Consider the following 27,869-nt stretch of genomic DNA (forward strand, 5'->3'; position numbering starts at 1 on the left):
TTTATTGCAATATAACAACAATAATAATAGTTATTAAATGTGATGTGAGTATAGTAATTCTAGGTCTGCGCTCTTCTCGCATCACAATTGTTGTTGGCTATGCTTCCATCGACTGATGGCCATCTGTAGAGCTCTGTTAAGGGTGAGCGGCAGCACGTGAGTGACATCTCACCGGCGGCCATGACGGACGGGATCCTTCATCAGCTCTCATTAGACACCTGCAGACTCTAAAAGACATCAACGCAGTACTACTGAATTTAGAGGTGGCAACTAAGTACCCATACTCTATACTTAACCCATTGATGTTTGTTCAAAGTTTGTCATGCGCGTGGATCTTCTTTAATGTAAGTTTTAGGAGCATGAGTCAGCTTTACAGATGCCGTTTCAGCCTGTTGAATCTCCTTCCTGAAGGTCAGTATACAGGCATACATTTTGTAAGGCTGGTAAAAAAAAAAAAAAAGTTTTAAGTCAACCAAGTCCAATAAATCCAAAATAAAAATAAGCTGACTAAAAATGTCTGCCTCCAAGCTCCAACATTAAAATATTTGCGCCGTCTCCATGTTTCTAACTTTCTATACTGACTTTTTTTTTTTTTTGAAGACACAAGCAGCAGACATGAAATTATTGAGCTCACTGAAGCTAATTTACTTATTTACTCATGGATTATTGTTGCGGAAGTATCGTCTGTAAGTGATTTTAAGACACTATTACATGTGTAATGTAGCTACAATGATGTATGTGTGAACTTAATGGTAATTAGTGCTTGTTTACCATAAATAGTCATCGCTAGCGCGCTAATGCTAATCGTGTTTGCTAACTATCTAGCATAGGCTAATTTTGTTGGTGTTCAATAAAGCTCATGCAAAGAAGATAATAAATAATTAGTAGTTAAATCCACTCAATTCAACTCATGTAGATATAATGATATGTGTGTGTGAACGAAATGGTGGCTAGTAGTACTCTTAAAAAAAAAATCGCTAGCGTGCTATTGCTACTCGCGATCGCTAACCATTAGCACAGGCTAATTTTGTTGTTTAATGGGGTATATGCCACGGAGGAGGCGGGACTTCCGTCTTTTTACACATCGCTTTGTTTCCGTTTCCTGTTTGCGACGTGTGGGCCGCGTCCCAGTTCGTGCGCCTTTGTGCCCCTGGTTCGTGCGTGTGTGAGATGTGGTGTTTGTTTAGCTGGATTGTGCTAACGCAAGCGCTAATGGTTGTCATGACAACTGGCACCTTGAACAACCTTGTAGCCGCCAATCACGTTGTTGCCTGGCTTAAAAGGTGACGAAGGGAGCTTGTGGCCTCATATCAGGATGGATTGGTGCCACACGCAAATATTAGAAAGAAGATTTTGGGACTGTGTGTGTGATGGGATCATCAGAGCATTGATAAAAGCGGCTTACGTTTCTGCTTTCCAATTCCGGCTTGTCATTTTAGGATCAAATATTTTAAATCCCGCCATGTGTACAACACACACCGAACCTGCTGTCCTATTGACGATTCCCATCCCCACGGCCATCTCGTTGCTCAGCTGGGCGAGCTCGGCGCCGTCCACCTTGTTGGTTCGAAAGACGGCGGCCAGCTTGGAATCCAATCCTTCCTCACCTGCACGTCCTCCTTTGACCAATCAGGGAGCAGCGGCCTGCAGGTACGACATGGAGGCTTCATTCCTGACAAAAACACAACAATGCTAGGAAGTGAGATTATACGCACATATTATTGTCACGTGATTCAAAATGACTTATTTCTTTAAAGTGTCTCCACCACACAGCATGACCAACCTTCTCATGACTTTATAAAGATCATTTCAGGCAGAGACAAAGTGTGCAGGCTTTGCTGGCCGCGACGATGGCGTGTGGAGTCTTCTAGTCTACAAATGTGAGTCATGGACTCGCAGTGCCAGAATCAAACCTCAAGACGTTTTTTTTTTACTGAAATCACTTGAGCAGACGCAGGAAAGCGAACGTCACCGTCTCCAATCGCAGGACACAACATTAGGTACACCTGAACTATCTAATCGCTCCATCCATTTACTGGAGTGCTTGTCCTCATTTGGATCACAGTCAAGTTGAAGTTTACCCCAGGAGACTTTAGGCACCAGCCTTTTTTTTTTTGGGTGGTGTTAAGGCTAACAATAACCATTGAAGCATTCCTGGAAAATGTCAAGCTAACTGTTGCATTATGCTAACTGAACATAAGCATAATAGAGTACGCAGTTGTAATCGTGAGTGTATTGACCTTGGCATGAAGTCGGCTCTAGTTCAGTCTCTGCAGACAGAAAAGAAGGAGAATACATTTATCATATCAAAAAAAAAGAACCACAATGACATGAACAAGTGGAATATTCTTTTGAGTCTGAGCGATGGCAAATGGACAGTAAAGCCGCTTTAGGATTCCTTTTTCCGTTGTGCAAGCTCGGAAAACATAACGCGATATAAAAGGTTTGCCCCAGTGCGCCACGAAACATCACACGCACACGTCAAAACATGCAACAGAGTCGAACTGTTCACCGTTCAAATCACGTCCAATTATGAAGTGGCCCAAAAAAATGTTTGATTTAAAACAGAAATGCCATCTATGCCAGTTCTGGGAGACACAGCCACCGCAGTCACACACCTGCAAGGACAGATATGTGTGTGCGTGTAAGTGTGCGGGTACGTGGCACACAAGGAGATCAGCCCCTCCAAAAAAAAAAAAAAATCCACTTTCACATCTTAATCCCGAGAACTACTTGAAAGCACTCTGCTAGCCGACACGCTTCAATGATGGAACACGGCGGCGCTTCGCTGCAAGAAAAAATAATGATAATCAAGTGTATTTTGATGTGAAAGGCCTGTTTGTGCTGCAGCTGGAAGGGGGCTGTGATGCTTCTTTTTATATATATATATATATATATATATTTATATGTTTATATATATATATATATATATATATATATATATATATATATATATATATATATTTATATATATATATATATATATATTTATATATATATATATATATATATATATATATTTATATATATTTATATATATATATATATATATATATATATATTTATATATATTTATATATATATATATATATATATATATATATATATATTTATATATATTTATATATATATATATTTATATATATATATTTTTATATATATATATATATATATAATTTAATTTTTTTACCTGTCGTGCTATTTTAAAGTGTGCATAAGAGTTCCTGACTCCTGTGAAAAAATAAGAGTATGTTTAATCTTTCAGAAAAAACCCCATCAAGTTTAGTCAATACACTTGGATGCTATTCACTTTATCAAAAACTGCAACACTTTTGTCCACTGAGCAATTGAGGAACAAAACTTTTTTTTTTTTTTACAAACATTATACAATGGAGAGGAAACGATTACAATCAATACACAATAATTACCTCACAGATTTTGTGCCGTATCCATAAGGAGTTAATAGAAGAGTTTTAATTTAACAAAACAGCGCCCTCCTGTGGCCAAATGAGGGAAATTACCATATTTTGCTTAGTGATTGTCTGGTGGGAATCAGTTTGACAACCTTTATTGCTATTTGGACAATACATCTTGTGATGTAAAAAAAAATGGAGATAAAGCTAAATCAACTACTTGGTTGAGGCGGAAGAAAACACTTTAATGCTGATTTCCATCACAAAAATCTCATCAGGGGTGTGGAGACTTTTTATACCTGCTGTACCATTTGCCATCTAATGGCAGAGCATTTCATTGTTCTGCTTGTCACTACGTTGATCCCATAGAGATGAACAAAGATACTTCTACATATGTGTAGTGTTTGAATCGTTTTCTGACCAATGAAGCCAAATTAATCATTTCCCAGTGCACGTGACCCGGAAACGGCAAATTGTCCGTCAGAGGAGAAGACGCAGCACAGATTAGAAGTGGAGCTGACTGACTAACTGATTTGGAGAGCGTGTGGATCGAGGAGCTTCAAAACACAGGCTGAGTGCCGAGAAACACGCGCGCGCGTGTACACGATGTCGAGTGTATTTGTTCAGTTGGCAGCGTGACAAGAGCAGCAAAGTCTTCGTTAGGAAGTCGCAGCTGTTCCAGCAGCCTTGTAAACAAAAAAGTTGTATAAGGCGCAAACACAATGAACACCCCAGATTTTTAAAACTGCTTTCATAATGCCACATCTATTATATTGCACTTATTGGACTTTCAGTAAAATGCCAAGCTTACGTCACAAAACAAAATGGCGGCCATTTCGGTGTAAGGAAAATACCCGCTCATTGAAACGCGTACTTTCTACTTTAAAATCCTAACGCTCTTTTTTTAAAAACCTTAATTTGAGACCCTAAACTTAGTTTAAAAACCTTCTTGAGTTTGAAAGCCCAAACCTGGAAAATTATGCAATCCCATCCTGATGTCCCTTCAACATGCCTGTGAATACACGATTGTTGACAAACATGACATGACCATGAAAAATCTTGTTGGCCGACGGTAAAGTTGGGCCCCACCCTCTGCATGTCCCTGTAGTTGACGTCTTCACACACAAGGGGGCGCTAAACACCAAACACTTGTTTTGTTTTTGCTTAGCGTTTCAATGGAGTACAAAAAAAAAGGAGTAGTTTTCAAATAAAGGCAAATACAGCCGATCATTTGATGAAAAATACAAACAATTATCTTTTCCCAAACGAAATGAGACGCCAGCAGCAATCAACTTTGTCTTTCTTGGAACATACTTCCTTTTTCTCAGTAAGCGATGGAAGAAAATGTGTTTGCGCCCTCTCATCAAGTCACAATGTTGATGCTGAGAATGGACACAACTGCGATGACCAAAAATGCACAAAAGAGTCCTTGTAACCGAATTTTATTATGGGAGCGCGAGGCTCAGATTGTGCTAGATGCATGTTAAAATATATTGCACCAAAAAAAGCATCATACAGAAGCACATTCATAATTATGAAATATTTTGATCACACAGCACATTTCTACCACCATTTTGGATTTCATTGCGATGCTCAAACGGAGGAAAATAATCATATCAAGAGTCGACCTTTTCATTGCACAATATTCACTTTTGATCTACTGATTCAAGAGCGCAAACAGAATAGCGGGATGACAGTTTGATCATTTTGCACACAAAAAAATAAGCAGTGAGTTTAACAAAGCAAATAGGAACTATTTGGGTTGGTCTGCAGTTTAAAAAAAAAAGGAGGGGGGGGGGGTGCTTCTCATTTCAGAGTCACTGCAACAATACAAAAAAGCCTTCATCATTGCTTTGTTCATTTATCATTCGTGCACCTTTTCTTGGCGACATTCACACTTTTATAAAGAGGTTACATCAAGCATTCAAAAATTCAACCCCCCAAAATCATCAGGCTTAATATAACTAAAAAGACTGATAGTTTGAAACAGAAAGCTTATTAAAGACAGTAACAAAGGGTGTCGTATTTCAGGAGCGGGGAACTCAAAACAAGTCAAACCACATCTGTTATTAAAAAAAAAAAAAAAAAAAAAAGTCCCACTACAATAACTTGCATGCTCATGTTTTTCTTTACAGAGCCTGTAAAGTGAATTGAGAGATTTATTCACGTCCGAAGAGAACTGCTGAAAAGACAAAAAACGTATGAAGTTGTAAATTGCGGAGATATAGAGTGAAACTGTTATTCACAATTTCAGTTTTCGTGACTTTTTTTGGGGGGCCGCGTGGCTAAAAACGGTGCTTAACTTGAGCTGCCTACAAACGTAGTTAGCTTTCAAGCTAGCTGCTTGCTAGCGCCTCTCTTTGCGGTGTGTAAAGTGGGATTTATTCCAGCCAATAGATGCTTTAAGCGAATATTTTTTTTTCACGGCTCAAACATATTAGGGATATGAAAAAATAAAGTTGCTGGATGGATGAAGTAGCATCCGTTTTTTTAGAGAGTTGTGGTTTCAGAATGTTTAGCGGACATAGCCTAGCCGCAGTGGCTTTATTTATTTAGTGTACAATTTTGAAGCCTGATGTTATGTAATAAAATAAAAGAACTTGGTGTTTAAAAAAAAAATAAAAAATCTCTTTAAGTTGTGTCAAATTGGGAAGAAATGTATTTTCACTTCACATGAACTTTCAATGTTGCCAGTGATGTGAAAAAGTTTGAACTTATTACAACTCGTTTTATCATCTGTATCCTCAACTTCATGGGAGAAAAAATGTGAAATTGATCTCACGCAAAGTTTACATCCAAGCACGATGAATGCCACTCACGTGTACTGCATATGACTGCTTGTTAGTGTAGATACTACTGTCGTTTGAAATGGGATGAAAACATTCCCAGACCGAACATCGGGTCGTTTTTGGACGGACGGGAACTTTCGGCCTACGGGCCGCTCTCCAACTCCTCGGCTTCCACCAGGCAGGAGCGGTCGCCGTCGGGCGCTCTGAATGGCGGGTGGTACTCGAACGCCGTGACCACGGAGGAGCCCGGGAGTTGCCTCTGGTACAGGAACCAAACCACGGCGGAGACGGCCATGATGGCGATGACGCAGAGAATGACGAGCCCCGACAGCAGGCTGCTGGATTCTGGTGCGGCGCAATCGACAATGCAGGTAACGCAGTACGGATGGTCATGTACGTTTTTGTGTAGAGGGAAAGAGAAAGAAGCTTACTTTTTTTGGATTCCTCAGCTTCTAAAAAAAAACAAGAAAACAAAGACAACGTGAATTACTGAGAAAAACTAAGTAGAAGCCCTTTTCATTTTGAAAGACAAGATGGCTCAGGCTTCAAAAGGAAATGGATCGACTTTTTAGAAACTCTTTACTTTTTCTTAAATAAAATACACAAAACCCAAACTTGAGTGTTTGGCGCCCCTGATTCCGACTAAAATCTAAAAACAGGCATGTTTTTGAAACATATGAAGAAAAAAAGCAGTGCGTGAACAGTGAATAAACATTTGATGATGAAGCGCTTGAGAGCTGAAAAGTGTGGCGTACTCTGAGCCGTCTCGCAGACCACGCCGTTCTCCAGGTCGTCCAAGCAGCTGACGCGCTCCCACTTGCCCGTGTCGCTGTGCACGGCCACGCACGTTTCCACCGGCACGTAGTCCGACGGGGACGAGCCCGCCTCCCAGTTGGTGAACTTGACCGGCTCCTCGTCAAACCACTTCATGTCTTCACCTGGTGAGAGCGATTGCGTCAGCACGACGACTGCGGCCAGAAATCACTGATGCGCATTTTTCACTTCCTAAATACTTTTCTTTCTCTTTTTTTTTTAATCCTCATTTTGTGCTTCCACTATGCAAAAAAAAAAGGATATCCTGAAGCTGTGTCAGGATGTACATACAGTGAGCTTGGGTGAGTCAACTCGTTTTTTGTTTTCACTTTGAGGACAACCAAAAATCCGTTAAACTAATACACACACACACATAAACACAACATATCAAAATGTATACCAAATAGGCTTCCCTCCCCAACCAGTTTGAAAATAAATTAGTTTAACGCTACGTTTGGTTATTAACCCCAAAAAACCCTGAGTTGATCTTAGCAACAAGCCCGTATCGTTCCACAAGTCTTTGGTCACATGACACTTACTGTTTGTATCGTAATACATTCCAAGCCACACATTGACTTCGCTTTTCCACACCTCGGGGCTATATTTAACCACAAAGTCATTCTCCTCAGCACTCTGGATGGTCAGCAGCTCTGTAAAAGGGATAAAAAAAAAAAAAAAAGATAACCTAAATTACAGATACATTAACTAGCCGCAACATTAGGAACACCTGCAAACTTAATCGTCAATCAAAAACTCTGTATTTTTCTTTCTTGATGGTGCTTGTTGGTCATTTTCTCCCAAGAGTTTTATGAATTTCGACATACCAGATTTTGGACAGAGACTTTTGGCGCTCTCAAAATTATACACTTTGAGTTTGTCTTCTTCTCCGTGGACAAAGTGGTAGCATCTGTCTTTAAAGGGCACCCAGGTGCGTCCATCAGCAGGACAGTCTGAGGAGAAAAATGGGATTAAAAAAGTGAAAACGGCCTCAATTGTTGTGTCTTTTGAAAGTATATTTGGGGTAGAGTGGCTCCAAAATAAGGGGCGGGGCAATATGCAGCATGTGGGACAGATGCATTGATATGGAACCCATGCCATTTCTAACTCATAAACAGACCCAAAACATTTTAACAACAAATGTTAATAATAATATAAAGGAAATATTAGTAAAGGTAAACATCGGGTCTTGAGTGGCAAGCCATTTAAATCCTTGTTCATTAGGCTGTAACTCTACTAATTGAAGTCTTTGGTGATTAAACAGGATTTATGACACGATAATCTAAAAAGATGGAAATCATTCAATGTTAAGTCATTAAAGTTGTAAACTTGCTCATTGGCAGGCCATTCAATACCCGTTATAAAGATTTAGGGCCAGTTCAGGAAATTGTGCCATTTTGATAAACACACTATGACTATGCAGGCTCCAAAAACTTGACTGCAGAGTAAGCAACAGTATCGACAATTGGGAGACTTTAAACACGTCGTTTAACTTTTTAAACCAACAAAACAAGAGAACAAGAGCAAGTTGGTAAACAGAAAAAAAAGAGGCCTTTAATATGCACGCATTGCGTTGTATCGAAAGTGAGTGGGGCGAAGTTCGCCGCGATCCTTCTTACCCCCCGTCCAAGCCGCCTGTAGCTGGATAAGAAACACACACAAGCAGCACGTCAGGGACGGAGACCGACGACCACTTTTCTGCGGCAACTCCATGACAGAAAAGAGCCACAAGGATCAACAAAACCTCCGACTTGTTTTTTTTCCTCCTGTTTGCAAAGCGAGTTAGCCCCGCCCACTAGTCCGGACCAGACATGCCTCCCTGCCTCCGCAGAAAGTCAGACCATTTACAACGTTCAGTTGTGTGACATAACTTGTGTACATAAACAATAACGACAGTAAGCAGCACGTAAAAAAAAAAATAAATAAATAAAAATCTCGACGAAAGCTTGTATATTGTAGCATCGACTTGTAGCTGATTCATTTTCAAGCGTACTTGAACGTGGACAAAATGTGATCTAACTTGGTGTCAAAATGCACTTAAAAAACATTCCGATGACCATAACCCGGAAATACACCTGTTAATGGTGAACAATATGAACAATAACCTTAAATAACCCCAACAGCGCTGTCAAAAGTCAGATGTCAAACGATGCGTTCATAGTGCAAAGTGAGATTGCGAAAGACGGAAACTTCTGTATTATGTAATATGGTATTTTCTCAGTTTCTTATGGACACAAAGTAAACTGTACCGGGTCACTCTAAATATAAGTGGAAATTTTAATTTAAGACCGTGAAACTACAATGATAGTCTTCTGTTTATTTATTTTTTACCGCATCAGAACCGGGGAAGTTTAAAATCCGATTACTCCTGAACGCCGCTAACCAATTCTTACATTTGGAACACACCTGTGTATGTGGCATTGGCATCCATATTAAATTGTGTATTTATAAATAAGATAACAATACCAGGAAACTGTCAGAGATAGATTATTTATTAAAACAAAAAAAAGCGCTTTTTTGTGTGTGTGTCGGAGTCAAATATGAGTTTAACCAGCTGTGACGGTGAAAGTAAATGACGTGGACGTACGTCACCTACCGGCTTATTTGCTTAATGCTACAAAACTTTAAATGCTATGGATATCATTCAAGGACATTTGCTCCCTGGAATATCACGTGTACACTTCGGCGCTGAAAGGAGGACGGTTCTCAAGATTGTCATCATTCTGTAAATCTTCATCGGTGAGTTTGATGTTTTGTTTGTTGAAAGTTGAAGTGGGGGGGGGGGGGTGATTGTGCTTGTTGTGTTCGCTCATTAACCGACTATTTTGGAAAATAGCGCCTTAACTTTTTGTTATGTGTATACAGTTAACTTGGTTTAGCACAATTTTGTCATTAATTGGGGAACAGGCTCGTTCAGCAGAGGCAACTATTTCAGGAAATACAGCAAATTAAACAACTGTTAAGAAGTGTCTTATTCATAAACGAAAGCAGAATACACATTAAAAAAATGTTTTCTTTATTTAAAAAAAATCAAAGTAAAAAGAATAAACCTGAGGCAGAAATCTACAGGGAGGAACAAGTTTGGCCTTAACAAACACTACCAAAGACATAAGAAGCCTTTAAACTGTACAAACAAATCACCACAGGTTAAGTGGTACAAAAAAAAAAATCATAAACCTCTTTCTCAATCTTTGTACACACACACAAAAAAAAATCTTTATAAATTAGAACTTTCTTCTCATACAACCTAATGACTGTTCAACATGTTGGTTGCCTATACGAGCACTTCTGCAGTTTTTGACCCCCAAACTATGGATCGGACGCCAATAGCAGCAAAAACTCACTAAACAGTTCTCAAGTGTCGGGCATGACGCAGAAAACTCGAGCAGAAACCCAACTCATTCCGCTTGCGAGTTTGTCTCCACCCATGACGGGCTGTCAAACTACTATTCGAAAACGAGCACATTTATCCAGTGAACGCCAACTTTTTGTCCTTGGAATCTACGGAGGTGAAAAGTATTATAAGCATGTGCTTGAACCCCTTCCTGAAAACAAAAACATGGCGTGTAAAGATGTTTGGAAGAAAACTTAAAAAAAAAATAAAAATAACTGAAGGAAACTGCACCATGTGACCAGCTCCTGAGCTTAGCATTTGGTCTGGGAAGTGGGCTGGACTCGCTAACCCGGTTTCAAACTGAGGAACACGGAGAAAAAAAACTGAGGTAGATATCTGGTCTGACTGACCACTTTGTTGGAATAGCAGAAAGTTACAAAAAAAAAAACGGACTTTATTGAAAGCACCACTCTTAGTGCTGTCACATCAGATCAATATATTGCATTGCCTCCTTTTGTGTACAAACAAAATGAATTTGGCACTTGTTGGATCGTGGCCTGCTTTTACGCTTTGTTTGCGTCCATCTTACAACTTGTCTTTATGAGTGTAAATGTTGAGAAAGGCACAGTCCATCGCTGCAAGTTTTCTGGTAAAAGACACAGATTCTATTTCCTCAGTATACAAACTCCTAATCTTTGGTGATAAAAAACAAAGTGCCAACTGTTACGTTTCCTTTTAAAACAGAGGTACAAAACAACACCGTTAGCTCCCGTTAAGTCTGATGTCAAGGCTTTTGTTTTTGAGTGTGTGTGTGTGTGTGTGTGTACAATTCTAAATTTGTGTTCTTGGCTTGTTAACTAAAAGTGGAAAAAGACACACACTATCATCTAAATAAGCCGAATTTACCTGCAAAAAAAGGGATTCTTGCCTCACCAACTCAACCTCAGCTATTAAATTAGGAGATGGGCAAAAAGGCTGGATCCAAAAGATGATTTTTTTTTTTTCAGCAAAACATCTAGGACCATGTGAAGTATTTGTTCTAAATAAATATCACAACAAAATCAACGGGAGTCAGCACATACATACATAAATCTATTTCCTATCAATCCGTGGGCGGGTTGGAGCAAAAAAAAAACAACAACACATCGACGTCAGCTCATTTACAAAGCAACAGCCCCTTGTTTCCAGTTTTTTTTTTTTGTGTGTCCATCTAAACAATCACTGTAGTCAAAACGGTTAAGGCAAACTGTAATCGGATAAGCGTTGTCATCCGAAAGCACGACGGGAGAAAACAAAACAAAACGCTCAACACTTGGCCATGGCAACACTCGCACAGCAAGCACAAAAACGTCAAAAATATCAAGCTGAAAAAGACATTTATCACCATGCATTTTTTTCCTTGTATTTGCTGGCAATCTTTGGTAAAAAATAAACCTTTTCTTGTACGAAAATAATAAAAAAAACTTCTTTTTTTTTTAATAGTTAAAAGTATTTGATAAACTGAAGAGTATTCCTTTGTATTCTCCAAAAACGATTCCAAAAATAGCCTCACGACAAATTGCAAAACCAGTGCAAAACAGTGAAGGATCATCCGTAGCGTTCATTGCTTTTTGTTGCCGGGATTGCTGTAGTGCTTGTCCGAACCAAGTCCGCGCTACTTGGTTTGTTGGTAGGCGTACGAGGAAAGGTGGCCCGGCGTGTCCACCCGAGACGCGACTCCGTTTTCCTGAAAGACAGCAAGGGAGGATGCCAATTCTTACGCTTTCATCGTTTTAGCCGGAAAAGTCAAGATTTAGGACGGCGATGCACTTACGTCCCCGGGAACTGCTGCCGCATGCATGTGCGTGTATTGGGGGATGTAAGCGGCGGGCATGGGCGTGTTGGCGGCCATGAACTGAACAGCAGAGAGAAGGTGATGGTCATGTTGGGAAAGTTCAAGGACTCACGTCACAATTGATTTTCAAACCTTTTTTTTTTTTTATTATCTTTGGAACCTCGTTTTTTCTTTTTGGGGACATTTTTGGTCATCCATATTTTTTAAATACTACATGATTGGTTGAAATACAAAAATTTATTTATTTATTTTATTAAGCTCATTTAAAATTTATAGATTTATTTTTTTACTTTTTTTATTTTGAAATTTTTGGTCATCCATATTTTTTTAATGGCAAAACAAAAAAAATCATTTTTTTATTTAATTTTTCAATCTTTTTTTTTTTTACTTTTAAATTTGGACATTTTTGGTCCTCCATATTTTTTATGGCAAAACTACATGATTGGTTGAAATACAAAATGTATTTTTATATAAAAAAATTTTAATCTTTTTTTTTAATTATTATTATTATTATTTTTACCTTTACTTTTATTTTTGACATTTTTGGTCCTCCATATTTTTTATGGCCAAACTACATGATTGGTTAAAATGCAAAATGCGTGTTTTGTTTGACGCTAAGCTTGTAAGTTGGATCAGTCGTATCTCAAGGCGCCAGTGCGTTTCAAACCCAATCTACAAGTTTTAAGACCGTCAACTAGTGTGTCTAGAAAAATAACACAAGAGGCGAGTTGTCTTAAGCATCTGATCATTCCTGGCAGCGAATAAAGCTTGGGTTTATGCTTGAATTTTTTTTTTTTAACTACGCAGACAATAATATGGCGAATGAGCAAGAGTTGTTTTCTACTTCCTAATTCTTTATATTGCCCTTTTTTACACCCTTATTTCATATTATTCGTGTAAATTGCATTGATAAAGTTGATTAAAAAAAAAAGTTTTCTATATTTATAGTGGTGAAATGTTGTTCATATGCCATAGTCGCTCTTCACTGCCCCCTACAGTGTGGGAGTATAAGAGTATAAATGCTGCAAAAGTTGTCTGGGCCTGATTGCGCAAATGTCATAACCGCGTGGAACGCACGTGTCAAGCTTAACATTTCCTAAACTCGAGGAACCATTTTGATGACCGGGATGACAAGATTCCGTGATCCTGAAAGAATCCTTTCAGGAGAGCTTGAAGGCGTGGCAGAGAAGGCTTGGGGAAAGTGCAGTAGATTCCAGGGGGATTTCTTCCAAGGGGAAATTTTGTAGTTTGAATTTGAAATGTGCTGGAACTTTTCTGCTCATCCTCATACAGAGAATTTATGATTTTTAAGACATTATTAGACAAAGCTCTATTCTCTCACCGCTCCCGCATTGCCCAAAGACATATGACTCATTTGCTGTGCCAGGGGAGTCATCAGGGACGTAGGCTGCAGTGACAATGATGGCTCCATAGAGGGCGATATGACTGCACCCTGCAAGCAAAAGTGAAGGGGGAGTACAGTTAATGGCAGAGGTTGCAAAAACAAAACTCAAACAGTCAATATGACATCTTTTCTTCTATTCATCTATTTTTGATACCATTAATAGGATGTTACTAATTATTGATAAAAGTTGGCTGGAAGTCAAATAGATTTTTTTTATATTGCAACAACTGAGCAGCAGAGGTGCTGTTGATTTTGTCTCCATTTTGAACTCCTATGAGAGCATTATTAATAAAAGCCTGCAAGATCCGGAGAGATTTTCCCATTAAAAAAAAAAAAAATCTGAGTTTTCAGCACAAGCTAAACACTCAAGGCAATGTCATGGGGACCTCTGTGCTACCGATGGCACCTTATAGTTCTTCATTAATGTTTGATGTCATGACCAGAGCAGGGAATGGTCACGCGGTGCGGTCAGGTTGCACGCATGTCGGCCATTTTTAGAACAAAGCAAAACCAGAGATCTCATTTGATACCCATCTTTACTATTTGTATCATAACACGCCTGTTATGTTTATCCGGACACTTCATAAAAATAATAATAATGATGATGATGATAATAATTGTACGGTTTCACTTGTGCTAGAAGCACAAAGGAAGCGTTTGGACAAAAAAGGACTCGGGGTGCTTACAGGGTGCTGCATGATGATGGGTTGATGAGGAATCCAAGACGGGTTCTGCACCTGTAACATCACATACAAACGATGAAGTAATCCTCCTGATCCGCTTTCTTTTCTTGATGACCGGCCGTACAACGATAATCCAAATTGTGAAATGATCATTGACATTGCTAAATACGGTGATACCGAGTAATTTTTGTTAATTTAGCTACGCATGCTAAATAGCAGCTGCTAACTTCACAACAAGCAGCGGGCGGTGACGATACAATAACGTTTGTCACCCTAGTTGCAATTTGAACATAAAACAAAGTATTACACGTATTTAAAGGACAACATTTCTAAAAGTATGCTAGCATAATGCTAACACACAATGCAAAATCCCATAGACAGGCTAAAGAATCTAGCAGCAATGTTGTGGCAGTTTAACATGCTACTTAAGGTAAATTAGCCCCTGTATTGGCTTTTAAATAGGAAGTCAACCTTAACACATTCACTGCCATTGACGGCTATAGACGTCAAAAATTCATTTGAACTATTTCTATTAGTTTAAAAAATTTGCCCCACTTTTGTTAACAAGAGTATGAAAACCTAGATTTTTATTTTTTTATTGTAGTAGAACAGATATAACATTTGTGATTAATCGTGAGTTAACTAGTGAAGTCATGCGATTAATTACTATTAAAATTTGTAATCGCCTGACACCCCTAATTTTTAATAATCTTTTCAACAACAAAAATTAGTAAAAAAATATATATATATATATGTATATATATATAAATGTGTTTTTTAAAAAGAAAAGATGATTAAAAATTAATTTGTAATTGTAATTAACCGCATGACTTCCCTAGTTAACTCACAATTAATCACAAATTTTATATCTGTTCTAAATGCACCCCCCAAAAAAATTCTAGGTTTTCATATTCTAATTAACAAAAATGAAAAAAAAATTAACTAATAGAAATGGTTCAAATGAATTTTTGACGTCTATAGCTGTCAATGGCAGTGAATGTGTTAAACATTTCTTGACAATAAATAATATGTTATATGTGACCTCGCTAGTCTAAACATGACATTCGGATTCATATTAAATTTGTGCAATATGAGTTACGAAGCAAAATGCAGCCGTTTTCGCGATTCCAACCTGGTATGCTGAAACTGGAGACATGTACGTGGACAGCGGCGTGTGAGCAATCATCCTGTTTGAAATGTACGCCGGTGGGAAGAATCTGCGCGCACAAAAATCAGAACCGTGCGTACATTAGGTGAGATTGACGAGACAGACCACCGGGGCCGCAAACGCATCTTAAGCTGGACGTACCCGTTTTGCATCGCGGACGCACTGGGATCATACGCGAGTGTCATTCCAGCCTGCAAGGACGAGAACACGAGTTTGGCAAAAAATGCATGATCACTTTTCCCCCCGTTTCCGCCTGAAATTCACAAAAAAAACGTTGCCCGACTTACCAGTCTGGTGTTTCCATCTCTTAGCCAACCTCGACCATTTTGAACAAACTTGTTTTGACTTTGTCTCTTTTTCTGCCCACCGTCAGCAAACTTGCAAAGCAGAGGTTCAGCAGGTGCTGGATTGAGGGAAAGAGAATCGAAAGCAGGTTTTTATCAAATCGTAGAGGTTATGTTTTCCAAACTGTCATTCATGAACCCAAGATTCTAATTTGGCAACTGCGGGGCTGTAACCCCCCCCACACACACACACACAACCACACTTCTGAAAGGAGGCATGACTGGAAGGGACTATTTCTGTCTGATAATCCAATTTGAAAAGATTAGACTGGGAGTGGAGGCCACATTGAGCCTCTTAGGCGGAATGTATATGATCTCTCGAGCAACAGACCCCGATTGGAAGGAGGAAACAGTTGGCTGACCACTTCCTGACACTCGCACATCCAACATCAGGACACAAATCTTCAAATTCCTTTCACCGTGACCTTCTTGATTGAATTCTAATGATACATTTCATATTGTGTGATTCTGCTAATATAAGCTCAATGTAGGTTCTAACGTTCCAGGTAATCGTATGTAGTGTTTACCTGGAACACCGCTGGGTGTCTTGATGAACTTGCCGTTGAAGTGAGAAATGACGGCGTCACATTTTTCTGTTGACTCCATCCTGAATTGATAGAGGAGACATGGAACATAACTGAGTCAGCAATAATTGCCGAAACAAGCTCAACTGGCGCAAGTTGCCGTTGCCAATGTCATTAACTCTTTGACTGCCAGACGTTTTCAGAAAAGGGATGCCGTGGGTGCCAGCCGATTTTAAGCATTTTGACTGATCTTTCAAGGTCCACAGAAAATTATGTGTTTGGACTATGGAAACACACATACTACCAAATGAAAGATTGGACTGTCATCTTTCATCAGAAAAAAAAGTTTGTTTCTACCTTATTCCGTTTTTGAGTAATCAACAATAGAAAATGGTTAGTTTCACCTCTATTTAAAAAAAAACGTCTTTTAACGTCTTTGGCACTCCTCCATAGGATTTTACTAAACGTTATTTAACGTTTTTGGCAGTCAAAGAGTTAAGTAGGTCAGACACCGTCAAAAGTATTCACAAGGAGATTATGAGAAGTGATCCGACTGATTTTTGTATGGACGGACAAAAACAGGTGCCTTACATTAAAGTTGCAAAGAAATTGGCTTTTATTTCTTCAGGTGCACCAGATATCATGGCTGGGTATGAATCTTGGTTTTAAAGTCACAGTTCCCAATATTTTTTAAAATTGATTCATCAATCGAGATTATTTAATCGACTAATTGGATTCATTAGAATTTTGCATTAAAGTGTATTACAAAAGCATTTTTCTTGTTTCTTAACCAGTCATTTATTTCTTACTTCATATTTGTATAGTGATTAAAAAAAGGGAGGTTGATGTTGTAGTATGTTACCGGTTCGGTCATTGTTTTCCAAAACAGATGTTTGCAAATGTCGTATTTTGATTAAACACTCATTTATTTTCATGGAGGACTACAGAAATTTGTGAACACTTACTGGTGATATGCTGTCATCAGAAGATTTGGGCAATTTTTAATTAAAAAAAAAAAATGGCTCCAAATGATTACTCAGTTATTAAAATAGGATTAATGTGATCATCGATTACTTGCCAATGAATCGATTAATTTTGACAGCTCTGTGTGGTACCTTGTCTTCTTTTCGGAAATGATCAGTCGAGCGGGCAAGTGCAATTCATAGTACGTATACATAATGACATTTCCTTGATCCACCATTTTGTTTTTTTTTAAATATTTTTATAAAGGGGTTGTCAAAGCTCTGTGTTGTGTCGAGTAAGATAACGCTGATAAGAGTGATTGCGCAAGAATCTAGCACAATTTCCCATAGCTGATGTCACATTGTTGTGTATGTGTGTGTATAGCAAATTATCTCAAAGAAAACATTCTCCTATCACAATTGTCGGCCATGCTTATCGTTTGCTCAAATGTAACATTTACAACTTGTGGGATGGTTCTGATATCCCCTCAATCTTAAAAATGCATAATTATGAACCCCGTTAATGTGCGCGTACCTGGCGAAGCCCACTCCTCTGCTTGCCCCACTCGAATCCCTCAAGATGCGCGTGGATATGACCTGGCCAAAGTGCTTGAGCATGTTCTCCAGCTCCTGCTCGTCTATCGACAGGGGAAGGTTGGAGATGTACAAGTTGGTTGGGTCTTGCTCTTGTTGCTGAAAGGCAAAAAAAAAAAAGGGCAAAATGTGTCATTGATTAGGCAACTTGGGGAAGACCACCATCAAAACTCACAATTCAAAACGCTCTGCCCTTTTATCTCTACTTTGGGTACAAAATGGCCGCTGCGAACATTGCTGTATTGAGCTGCGTGCAGTCACGGAGGTTTCATGCTCACATCAGCTCATTTTCTCTTTTAATAGTATCAGCAGAAATGTGAGAGATGGCTACAAGACCCCCCACCCCCACCCCCCCACCCCCCGGGGGAGTGGGTGGGCTCTCTGCATTAATATTCATCAGCTGGCGTTCGGTGCCATATAGTCGCCACGGTGACACACGGCCAGGAAAAAAATCAACAGTTCACAATTAAACATAACGAGCAAGCCAAAGAAAATAGAATGCAGAATAAACTGATTGAGAACCGGTTTGGCGAGGTCGGAGGGCGCAAGGGAGGAGATATAGGCACGTGTGAGAGCATCTCGACTGTCGAGGACTGGAGAAACGAGCAAGATGCAGCAGGCTACAGTACTGTGAAATGATAAATATGGTCTTGTAGTAACTCATTCACTGCCATTGACGCCTATAAACGTCAAATTCATTTGAACTATTTCTAATAGTTTTACATTTTTTTCCCCCACTTTTGTTAACAAGAGTATGAAAACCTAGACATTTTTTCAATAATCTTTTTTTTTTAATTAATAAAAATTATTATTTTTTTTTTTTACGTCTGTAGCCGTCAATGGCAGTGAATGAGTTAATGTAGGCTGAGCATAAATGAACTGCGGATGATGTTGCGCTCAAGGAAATTGCAATGCCTCCGTGACTTTAATCTGCATATTTAATTCGGTTGATTGCGATGAAGGCAAGTATCAGGCGGCGGCGGCGGCGGCCTCGCCTGTCGGGGTCACGGAGGAAGGAAGCGCACTTTACTCATTTCGGCTGTCAATCAATTTTTCTTGACAATAAAAAAATGGACCAAAATGAACGCTGAGGTTCTTGTCCAAGAACTTCTCGGCACCGCCAAGAGGATGCAACCCGAAGAGAATTCCTTGCGCTTGATTTGGCCATTGACCTTCCAGATTGCAAAGATGAAACTTCGGGACGGCCCTCAAGGCGACCCAATCTTTATTCAAAGAGTAAACGGGTTCACGGGGGCATGTCATGAAGTAGCACAGATCCCCAAACAAGGGAATGAGGCCATGGGTTCTGGCTCACTGCTGTAGGAGTGCAAGTAATCCCACGACTGCGTCTGGTTACCATGACAACGTAACGCTAATGTACAACAAGGGAGTCCTTTTACAAGTCCCATTGCTAATTATTACCATATAAAGCATCGTTGACCGCTATCAATGGGATCCATGAGATTTATGAAAAAACAAAACATTAGCATTATATAGCATTACAAAGGACCATTAGAAAGACGTATAATGATCATAGTACAGTCGGTCAGATTTGGGAAAATGAGGAGAAACACGAGGGTCAACGTGAATAATTAATGATGGGCGGTTGCTATAAATAGCTCCGAATGTAATGGCGGCCATCATGGCTCAGCCTGTGAAACTATGCATTCTCCTCCCAGTAGTTTAACTGGCAATGGTAGAAACCAGTGGCGCAGGCAAGCACACGGCTGATATCAACATTTGTGTGATAGATAGGAAAGGTTTGTGCACGTATACAGATTCGTGCAAAAAGGGAAGGAAAACTGCTTGCGTGCTTGAAAAAATGTGGGAATTGCGTCCACACATTGCAGTAGTTGAACATGAAAATACTGATCTCTCACCTTTGCCATCTGAGCTTGAACTCCGCTGGTCTTTAGGGCAGCCACAGCTTTCTGAGCTGCGGTGGGACTATCAAAATCCACAAAGCCGTATCCTGAGGAGACAAGTGGGACAAGCTGTTATCATGTCCTGTCAGTCTCTTGTGGAACCTTTTCATTCTTGACTGAGGTTATTTTGTCGCACCTGTAGGTCTGGTAGTTTTTGGGGTCTATGAATATATGCTTTGAATTTATACGTGTATGGAAGAAGAGCGTGAAAAAGCGCTGAGGATGCAGATACCAGAGTGATGTTAGCGGCTGAGGTCAGCTCTTTGTTGTGTGGTGTGCAAACAGGGTGAACCCGCAGTCCCCCGGCGTCCACTCCAGCTATTTTTAGCCTGCTCAAACTAAATAAAGGGGAATATGTGATTGCTCTTTTAAGCTGAAAAGCCTTTATCGGTATGCCGTCGTTTTGACTTGTGAGCCCTTTTCTGGGTTCGAGACTCTCATTTTTATTTGAACGGATCAAGTGAGTTAATAAGACTAGGCTCGTAGCACTAGGGCTGGGTTTATTAAAATACATTTAAAAATCGATATTGAATCCATTTTCCATTTTGAGCCCAATAATCGAGTCATAAAACCATGAATCGATTATTTAAATATCTTTTTTTTCATAAATTCCTTAATAGATTTTTTTATCTTAGTGTTTTCTTGAAATTTACTGTTTACATGAATTTAAAAGTACTTTCTTACATTTATGAAAGACCTGACATTTCAGAATCTTTTCAATCTATATTTACAATTATCAGATTGGAACTATGAAAATATTTTCATCTCATCCTTGCTGATGTCAATGTTTGTGTAACACTTAAGTGATTATAACGTGGTCCATTCACTGAAAAACTAAATAATTTAACCATTTACTGCCTCCACAAAATTTACATTTTAATATTTGTGGACTTGAGTCGAACTGAACTCTTGTAAATCAAAATTGAATGGATTGAGGAAATTAGAATCGATGCACAGCGCTCCAGCTGTGTTGATTGAGCTCGGCAAGGAACGCATTTTAACTGCAGTTGCAGTGTTGCGCCATTATGGAGGCGCTATATCAACAGCAGTGCACCGGGAAGACCTGAAGCAACAACTAAAGAAGAAACAGCTTCTTTTTTCTTTTTTTTTTTTTTTGTTAAACTTTAATGTTACCGAAGAAGAAACAGATCACGTAGCAACTGTTGCACACGCCCATTTCTGGTCACACAATGCGGGTACCGATACCTTATAATAAGACTGGTATTGGCACCGATACTGATACCTGGTATCGGTAGCCACTAGGGGTGTGAATTGCCTAGTACCTAGCGAGTCGATCCGTGTCATGATTCAATTTGATACCGATTAATCCCGATACGAATCTATAAATTGATTATTGCGATTTTTTTTTTTTGAAACTCAAATTTAGAAAATACTAATCAGTAAACTTGTACATGTACACTGTAAGATTTGTAAGAAAATATATTTATTTATCTAAAAATTGAGGCTTATAACCGAGCCACTGCATTTAACAAACAGGTTGCAGTCTGTTTCATGTTTGAACAGCACTGAAATCAAATATTAGGGCTTCATGTTCCATTAATATAACATTCGTCCATGCTTGATGTGTGAATCCTAACCCTAAGTAAGACATTTTGTTCAATATTCCCATAAAAAATGGATGTTTAAAAATCGATTTGGCCGCATATCGAATCGATTCTAGAATTGCGCGCTGTAATAATCGCGATATATTGCCGAATCGATTTTTTCCTAACACCCCTAGTGGCCACCCATCATAGTCAGGGTGATGCCACCTCTGCCTCAATTTGAGCCAGGGAAAACCCTACCGAGCACTTTTACAGGACAATACGAGCCAACTATGACAGCAAATCTCGTGTTAGCTACCACAAACTTGACAGAACACTCGTGTGCTGTCCTTGTTGGGAGAAACAAATGACTTGACAGTCACACACCTTTGCATTTGTTTGTAGTCTTGTCCAGGATGGCCTTCGTTGATACAATTTTGCCATACCTGAGGTAGAAGCAGACAGACAAGGTATTTGTCTCATGCATTTAGGAGAGAGCGAGAGCGAGAGAGCCAGTTGTACAACATCAGAAAAGGGAGGGTTCAGCAACAGTGACATCAACGCGGCGGTATGCCACATTGAAAATGGCTGCCATACTTTTTGTGTCTATTCTCCCAAAAAAAAAAAAAACGGATTCACTGTTGCCTCCAATTCCGCCAATGAACGATCCGGCCCGTAGCACTAAACCAGTCGCACAGTATGTCAGCGCATGACTGCTAGCGCAATTTGGAACGAGACAATCGATGTCGGATCAATAGTAGATAATGACAAGAGGAAGTCGAGTACTCACGGCTGACAGAGTTTGACCAGGTCGTGGTCTGTTGTTGACGGGGACAAGCCTCGGATGTAGAGGTTGGTTTTGCTGAGTTGCTCCCAGCCGGCAGTGCTGCTGCTGCTGCTGCTGTGGTTGCTCGGGCTGGGCGGAGCCATGGGATAAGACAGTAGGCTAATGGGTGACTGGAGGGAGAAACAAGGTCCAATTAAAGGTCACGCTGGATCTTAAATCAATCATAGGCAACGCGTGTACGAGCGGTAGGAATGTTTTTTCAATGTCAAAATGGCTGCTGAGAAAAACGGTCAACGGGGTTAGATCAGGCCTTAGATTTGTTCACGGTACATTTCTAGCCTATGAGAATGTTAAAAAAAAAAAAATGAATAGGAAGCACTGACCAGGCTTGAAATACAAATATGGCGGTTATCCTCAGAGCAATCGTGACACAAATGTATGACTTCAGATAATGATTTTGCTATCTAAGAGCTCGTGTTGCAGATAAAATCATGAGATTCACTTGCAGAAATGAATATCTTTTCTTCTTCTAAGAAAAAAAAAATGAAATGAATATCTAACCACTGCTCTTTGCCCTGATTATGCGAGGAAGAGAATTGATCTTTAACCAAGCAGTCATTCTTGTCCATGAAACAATGTGTCCATGGCATCTTTTTTCCAAGCACGATCAAGGTCCGTAAGTGGAAACCTTTTTAAAAAAATGTACATTTAGAACAGATATAAAATTTGTGATTAATCATGAATTGAGTTGTTGCGATTAATTAAAAAAATAATAATCGCCTGACGCCCCTAATTTTTTAATAATCTTTTCTTTTAAGTTATTTTATTTATTTATTAGAATTTTTGTTATCTTTTATTCTATTTTATTATTTTTAAAGAAAAGATTATTTAAAAAATTAGGGACATCAGGCGATTACATGTTTTAATCATAATTAATCGCATGACTTCACTAGTTAACTCACGATTAATCACAAATTTTATATCTGTTCTAAATGTACAATTTAAAAAAAAATCTAGGTTTTCATACTCTTGTTAACAAAAGTGGGAAAAAATGTTCAACTAATAGAAATAGTTCAAACGAATTTTTGACGTCTATAGTCGTCAATGGCAGTGAATGAGTTAAAAAAAAAAACATATATACTTGCCAGGTGTGTGAGTGTAAACCAGCAACTGTCCAGTTTGGTCATGAGTCATAACGATATGTGCTCATTGTGCGGTGGGCCTAATCTGCTCTTTTTTGATAATTCAGTGATTATGATTAATCAGTCATCTGTGGTCATTAATGCCAATCCAGTGTATGTGTAAGAACAACTCTTCAGTGTTGTTATACGTGTTGCAGCCGGGACGAGGAAAAACACAAATTCCACTGTGACTTGTCCTGGTCTGAAGAGACCCCCCCCCCCCAACCCCTTCAGGGATTTGTCAGTGATTATCCCCCACAGCCACAAGCACCTTCTCTTTGGGAATCTCAAGTTGAGAGGAAGCGAATGGAATCTGAAGCATGAAACACCGACATGACTAAGCGACCAGAGTGTGGACTCCCGTTTGGAGGATCTTCTCTCGTCTTATATTGCGGTAACTGTGAAATCAAGTCAATCAAGTCGTCTTACTGTTTTAGTCCTCAATTGTCCCTCAAATTACTCCGATCCGTTCACTGCCCTCCTCTAAGCATTTATTAGGAATTGACGGAATCAAATCAATGTAGCGTGACAAAATTGTTTCCTGAGAGATTTAAAAGAAAATGATTAAAAAAAAAAATGAAGCAGAGGTGACTTTTCACGGTAACGGTGAGAAATAATGGCAGGACTGTTGTCGCATGAATACTGTAGGTGGTAGTCGCCAAATAAAAATAAAAAGCCATCAATGTGACCTGTTTTTAATGGCAGTCTCATGACTCGCCCCTCTTCATAAACAGCATGACTGTGGTTAATTTCACAATTTTGTAAAGTTAGTTCAAGAAACCACAAATCACAGATTCATCTAATAGAGCCCCCCCCCCCATCCCTAAAAAATAAAAAAAAATAACATTACAAAGTCCACATTTTCAAAAACTATGGGCACACCTGTGTGGATTCATAAACTCAATTACGTACCCGCAAACAGCCCGTTCCTGATCACTGGGGAACCTTCGGATTTGGGCCTTTTTGATTTCAAAACAGCTACAGAAAATGACTAAAATCATTTATTCCAAGGTCCAACGGTCACCATGATAAACCCTTTGAGACAATTACAAGTCAAATGCACAGGTGGCTGTCAAAGAAACTCAACTCTAGTCTAAAAATGAGTTGACCTCTATTCCAGTGTTTCCAAACTTTTGATTGAGAAAGCTCACAGCAAAAAAAAAATAAAATAAATGTCACTCACAATTCGACTTAATGTAAAATCTGGGCCTGTTTTATAGATCACAAAGCTGACATTAGCAAATGTCAAAATGCTGAGTCTGGCTGGAATGGCCGTTCGTTCAACTTGAAAAAAAAAGCACACCAAGAATTTCGAAAATCAGATAATGAGTTCCAGAGAAAATTTGACTTTTTGCAGAAGTTTTTTGTAAAACATTATAACTTAATTATTTCTCAACATATCTCACCTACCCTTTTTCCTTCTGCTACTCGGGAACTCCTTTTCTGATTGGCTAACAAGTTTCCGTTAAAAATATCTACCAATACTACCATTAAAGGCAATGCCTAACACAAAAATAGCATGAATTAGATCTTACAAACAACCCATAGAGGTTGATGTGGTCACTAAAGCAAAGTCATCTACAGCATTGTACCTATAGAATAACCTGGAGGTCTAGAGTTGACTTTCAGTTCAGCGTGAGACTGGCACTTCCTTCCCCCGCGAGAGCCAGGGGCAGTTTTTGGTTTCATTCACCGATCAATTCGCTCGGATACAGGACTGCGAGGAGAATAGGGAGCGGGCGACATCTTATCAGTCAGCAACAGACCAGCTGAGCCTGTCATACTGTATAATACACGCAGGGCTTCCAGTAACAGGCCTCGCCCATTCAGCTCCCGCCACAGGCTAACAGCGTGAACACGAGCAAATATCTTTCTGAAACCTTTTTCGACTATGCCAGATACAAAAGAGAAATCAATATACGCAACTGGGACAAATTGAATGACATCAATGCTTAAATCATCACCTTTCAAGGGCAATTCTGTCAAATCCAGAAGAATGCATTGATTGAACAAAATGTCAAAACAGAGACCATTTCAGTTATTTTGAAGGGTTCTTACTTGATGCTAGAGAACTTTAATGTTTCTCTAGTAGGCCTACCATTTGGGGTTGCTAAGAAGAAACAAAGTCAAGTCCCAGGCTCTTTTCTTTCTATGATGCAGGCAACCGGTATTCACATTATTCGCAAGAGACTTCTGAATCGTCACGCAGGCGCCTTAACACCATAGCTGATTGTTTTCTCTCCCCACATCACATAATAGTCGTCATTATTCTTCTGACTCACAACCTTGCCATTTCACATAATCCTTCACAGGACCCTGAACGCAACACTCCCGTTTCACAAAAATAAACATCGACTTGAGGTGCGAGTTTGTCGAACTCGCTTTCACGATAATTAAAAGCAGAAAATAGACTCGCGGAAGTCTATTTTAAAGACAGGATAGATAGATCGAAAACGTCGTAGTTACCTGTTTGCGAAACTGAGTCCTTAGTGGGTTTCCAGTATTAGAAAAAATCATCCTCAGTCTGTTTAAGGGAGAGTTTGCTTTTACTTGGGCTGCGATAACTAAAGTCCCTCGCCTAAAAGTAGGAAACCCGTTGGCATATATCGCCCGCTTACTCGGCTGACGCACATAAAAATGGAATTGTAAGCATATCTGTGGTCACGCAGCCTCGATGTCGTCGACTCCCCGGCAAAAGACGCCCCCGTCCCAACTTCGACCGCGGTCCTGCCTCGTATGTTTGACGGGCTTCATGACTCGCAGTCAGCGGGAAGCAGGAGTGAGGCTGAAATGTTGGACCGAACCATTCCGCCGGCCGCGTAGGGGTGCTCAAATCACAATGGTCATTAAAACACAATGTTGTCGGTACGTTTCGGCCATAACAGGCATGTATGGCCAATGTAAATATAAACTTCATTACGTAGCGATGAATAACGTCGCGTTTAAAGCAATTTGTAATGACTTTTTTTTTCTGGGAGCACGCCATTGGACGCGGCATCCACCTATGTTGTTGTTTGGAGTGTTACATGATGCATACTTAACATTCCACGGTGTGGCTTGTCCTCATGGTTCTGTTTGCCTCTCGCCCTTTGCATAAAACGTACTTTTCAACAAAAGGGAAACTATAGACATTTGCAGATAGTGACGATTTTGAAATGACCCACTGCGCCAGGAGTTCTAATTTGGTCACACACAGAGTTGATGAAGGGCAATTACGACGCCGAGAGTCTCGGTGAATGACAACAAACAGTGACGTTGTCCTTGTCCGTGCATTCGAATGACATTAGATGAAAAATGCACAACGTCACAAAATCGTCGCAGAAATATGATACGTTGCTGACATGCTCTCATCCGTGTCAACATTCTTGATTGTGTCACTCCACAGTTAATAATCCATAATCAATCTAATCTGAAATTTAGACGATAAATTATAACAATATTTAAATTTTCTTACCTTTGTTGTAGAATGAACAATATATTGCATTTGTATCAAAAGAAGTCCCTGACCTTAACACAACAAAATGACCCCTATCATCTTTTTGTGTACAAATTCTGCTCAGTGGTACCTTGATTTATGAGTTTAAAATGTTTACCTGTAGGCTATGTCAAATCCACCATAGCCGCCCCCCCCCCCCCTCCAAAAAAAAACCAACACACATTTTACTACATTTAATAAAGAAAAGTAGCACTGTATTGTATAAAAAGAGAATGTAAAGAAATAAACAGGTTTTGTAAAGTGCAATTACTGTCTGACTGTACTTTTTGTGCTTAAATTGGGGCAATCGTGTGTTAAGGCACGGTTAGGTGTGATTTATGATGGGTCATTCCTAAATGAACTGGAAGGTCAGCAGTAGAGCTTATATATGTGTTTACCAGGCCAACAGAAGTCACTGGGGTCAGCATGGGAGAAAAGAGGGAAAGGTCTGAGTCGGCACTATGTTCTTTGTGGGGTATCAGCGAAGAGGCAATTGAATCAGTTGGTGGATCGCCTTGAGCCTTACCGCTAATTTTACTTTGACCATGTGACTCGTATTACCATTTACAATCGGCCATCCAATACAATTGAATCAATGGTTAACTCTACAAATACGTTTAGATGTTTCTATTTTGTTTTCTTTCAGGCCACCACAGAAATGTACCAGTGATGGAAGAGAAGATAAATGTGATAACCATAGAGCAAGGATTAGAATTTATTGTGATGCCTTTGTGCTCAGTTCTATATAGGCGTTTACTATCACAAAGTAAATAACCACAACAACAACAACAAAACATTTTAGAAGTTGAACATGCGGTTTCTTAAATGGTCATGATGTCTGAATATTTCTGTCCAAAAATATAAGCCTGCTTCAAAACACTCAGTGTAGTTTAACTTGATTTGACTTTTTTTTTTTTTGTGCTTGATTATACAGCAATCTTCTCTTTGTACTTGTATGCCAATTAAGAAAAATGTTACATCAAGTGCTGTCTGTATTTATAAATATTTTATAATTTAGATTAATTTACATGCTTTTTTTTTTCCAAGGAAAATTTTTAACATTTTGATTCAATTTATGTCAAGGAATTGAGATCATT

At 39.3% G+C, this 27,869-nt stretch overlaps 3 protein-coding genes and 2 long non-coding RNA genes across 12 annotated transcripts in view; 2 read left to right on the forward strand and 3 right to left on the reverse strand.

Annotated features, from left to right (window-relative positions):
• Positions 1-88: 88 nt before the first annotated feature.
• On the reverse strand, positions 89-4,450 carry LOC144060806 (uncharacterized). The gene is made up of 4 exons (XR_013296014.1): positions 4,383-4,450; positions 2,241-2,270; positions 1,485-1,672; positions 89-440 (listed from the first exon to the last, which is right to left on the reverse strand). It is a non-coding gene; the product is annotated as an uncharacterized LOC144060806 (long non-coding RNA).
• Positions 123-4,846, forward strand: LOC144060807 (uncharacterized). Of its 2 annotated transcripts, XR_013296016.1 has the most exons (4): positions 123-411; positions 1,440-1,650; positions 1,804-2,000; positions 3,863-4,846. It is a non-coding gene; the product is annotated as an uncharacterized LOC144060807 (long non-coding RNA). The 2 variants fall into 2 exon arrangements; XR_013296015.1 differs by lacking the exon at positions 3,863-4,846 and having other exon boundaries at positions 1,804-2,830.
• Positions 4,840-8,821, reverse strand: cd302 (CD302 molecule). The gene is made up of 6 exons (XM_077580654.1): positions 8,632-8,821; positions 7,840-7,965; positions 7,555-7,665; positions 6,958-7,140; positions 6,634-6,654; positions 4,840-6,547 (listed from the first exon to the last, which is right to left on the reverse strand). The coding sequence occupies exons 1-6, from the start codon at positions 8,723-8,725 to the stop codon at positions 6,345-6,347; spliced, it is 738 nt and encodes a 245-aa protein (XP_077436780.1). The 5' UTR covers positions 8,726-8,821; the 3' UTR covers positions 4,840-6,344.
• A 578-nt stretch (positions 8,822-9,399) lies between these two features.
• The window catches only part of tank (TRAF family member-associated NFKB activator), a 31,404-nt gene continuing 12,934 nt past the window's right edge, over positions 9,400-27,869 (forward strand). For 4 of the 7 annotated variants that reach the window (XM_077580943.1, XM_077580944.1, XM_077580942.1 and 1 more), the window contains exon 1: positions 9,402-9,751. The gene's annotated coding sequence lies outside the window, so the exon portion shown is untranslated. Of the gene's footprint in view, positions 9,752-27,869 lie in introns of all 7 variants that reach the window. The other 3 variants (XM_077580945.1, XM_077580948.1, XM_077580947.1) reach the window with 3 other exon arrangements.
• Positions 10,008-26,068, reverse strand: rbms1b (RNA binding motif, single stranded interacting protein 1b). Its single transcript, XM_077580610.1, has 13 exons — positions 25,764-26,068; positions 22,120-22,286; positions 21,717-21,775; positions 19,741-19,832; positions 17,802-17,959; positions 16,308-16,387; positions 15,724-15,839; positions 15,578-15,627; positions 15,401-15,485; positions 14,272-14,322; positions 13,523-13,633; positions 12,160-12,240; positions 10,008-12,072 (listed from the first exon to the last, which is right to left on the reverse strand). Exons 1-13 carry the CDS (start codon positions 25,812-25,814, stop codon positions 12,001-12,003), a joined length of 1,173 nt encoding a protein of 390 aa, XP_077436736.1. The 5' UTR covers positions 25,815-26,068; the 3' UTR covers positions 10,008-12,000.

This window comes from Vanacampus margaritifer, chromosome 11 (genome assembly GCF_051991255.1).
Source record: "Vanacampus margaritifer isolate UIUO_Vmar chromosome 11, RoL_Vmar_1.0, whole genome shotgun sequence".
Classification (NCBI taxonomy): domain Eukaryota; kingdom Metazoa; phylum Chordata; class Actinopteri; order Syngnathiformes; family Syngnathidae; genus Vanacampus; species Vanacampus margaritifer.

Bases quoted from the DNA above. Each gene is read 5' to 3' on its own strand.
- cd302 (XM_077580654.1), bottom strand. From the start codon at position 8,725: ATGGAGTTGCCGCAGAAAAGTGGTCGTCGGTCTCCGTCCCTGACGTGC. The intron at 7,966-8,631 runs GTAAGAAGGATC...TTTTCTCCTCAG, and splicing joins ACAGGCGGCTTGGACGGGGG to ACTGTCCTGCTGATGGACGC. The intron at 6,655-6,957 runs GTACGCCACACT...GTTTTTTTTTAG, and splicing joins GGTCTGCGAGACGGCTCAGA to AAGCTGAGGAATCCAAAAAA.
- rbms1b (XM_077580610.1), bottom strand. From the start codon at position 25,814: ATGATTTTTTCTAATACTGGAAACCCACTAAGGACTCAGTTTCGCAAA. The intron at 21,776-22,119 runs GTGAGTACTCGA...CTTCTACCTCAG, and splicing joins CTGGTCAAACTCTGTCAGCC to GTATGGCAAAATTGTATCAA. The intron at 15,486-15,577 runs GTACGTCCAGCT...TTGTGCGCGCAG, and splicing joins GCGTCCGCGATGCAAAACGG to ATTCTTCCCACCGGCGTACA.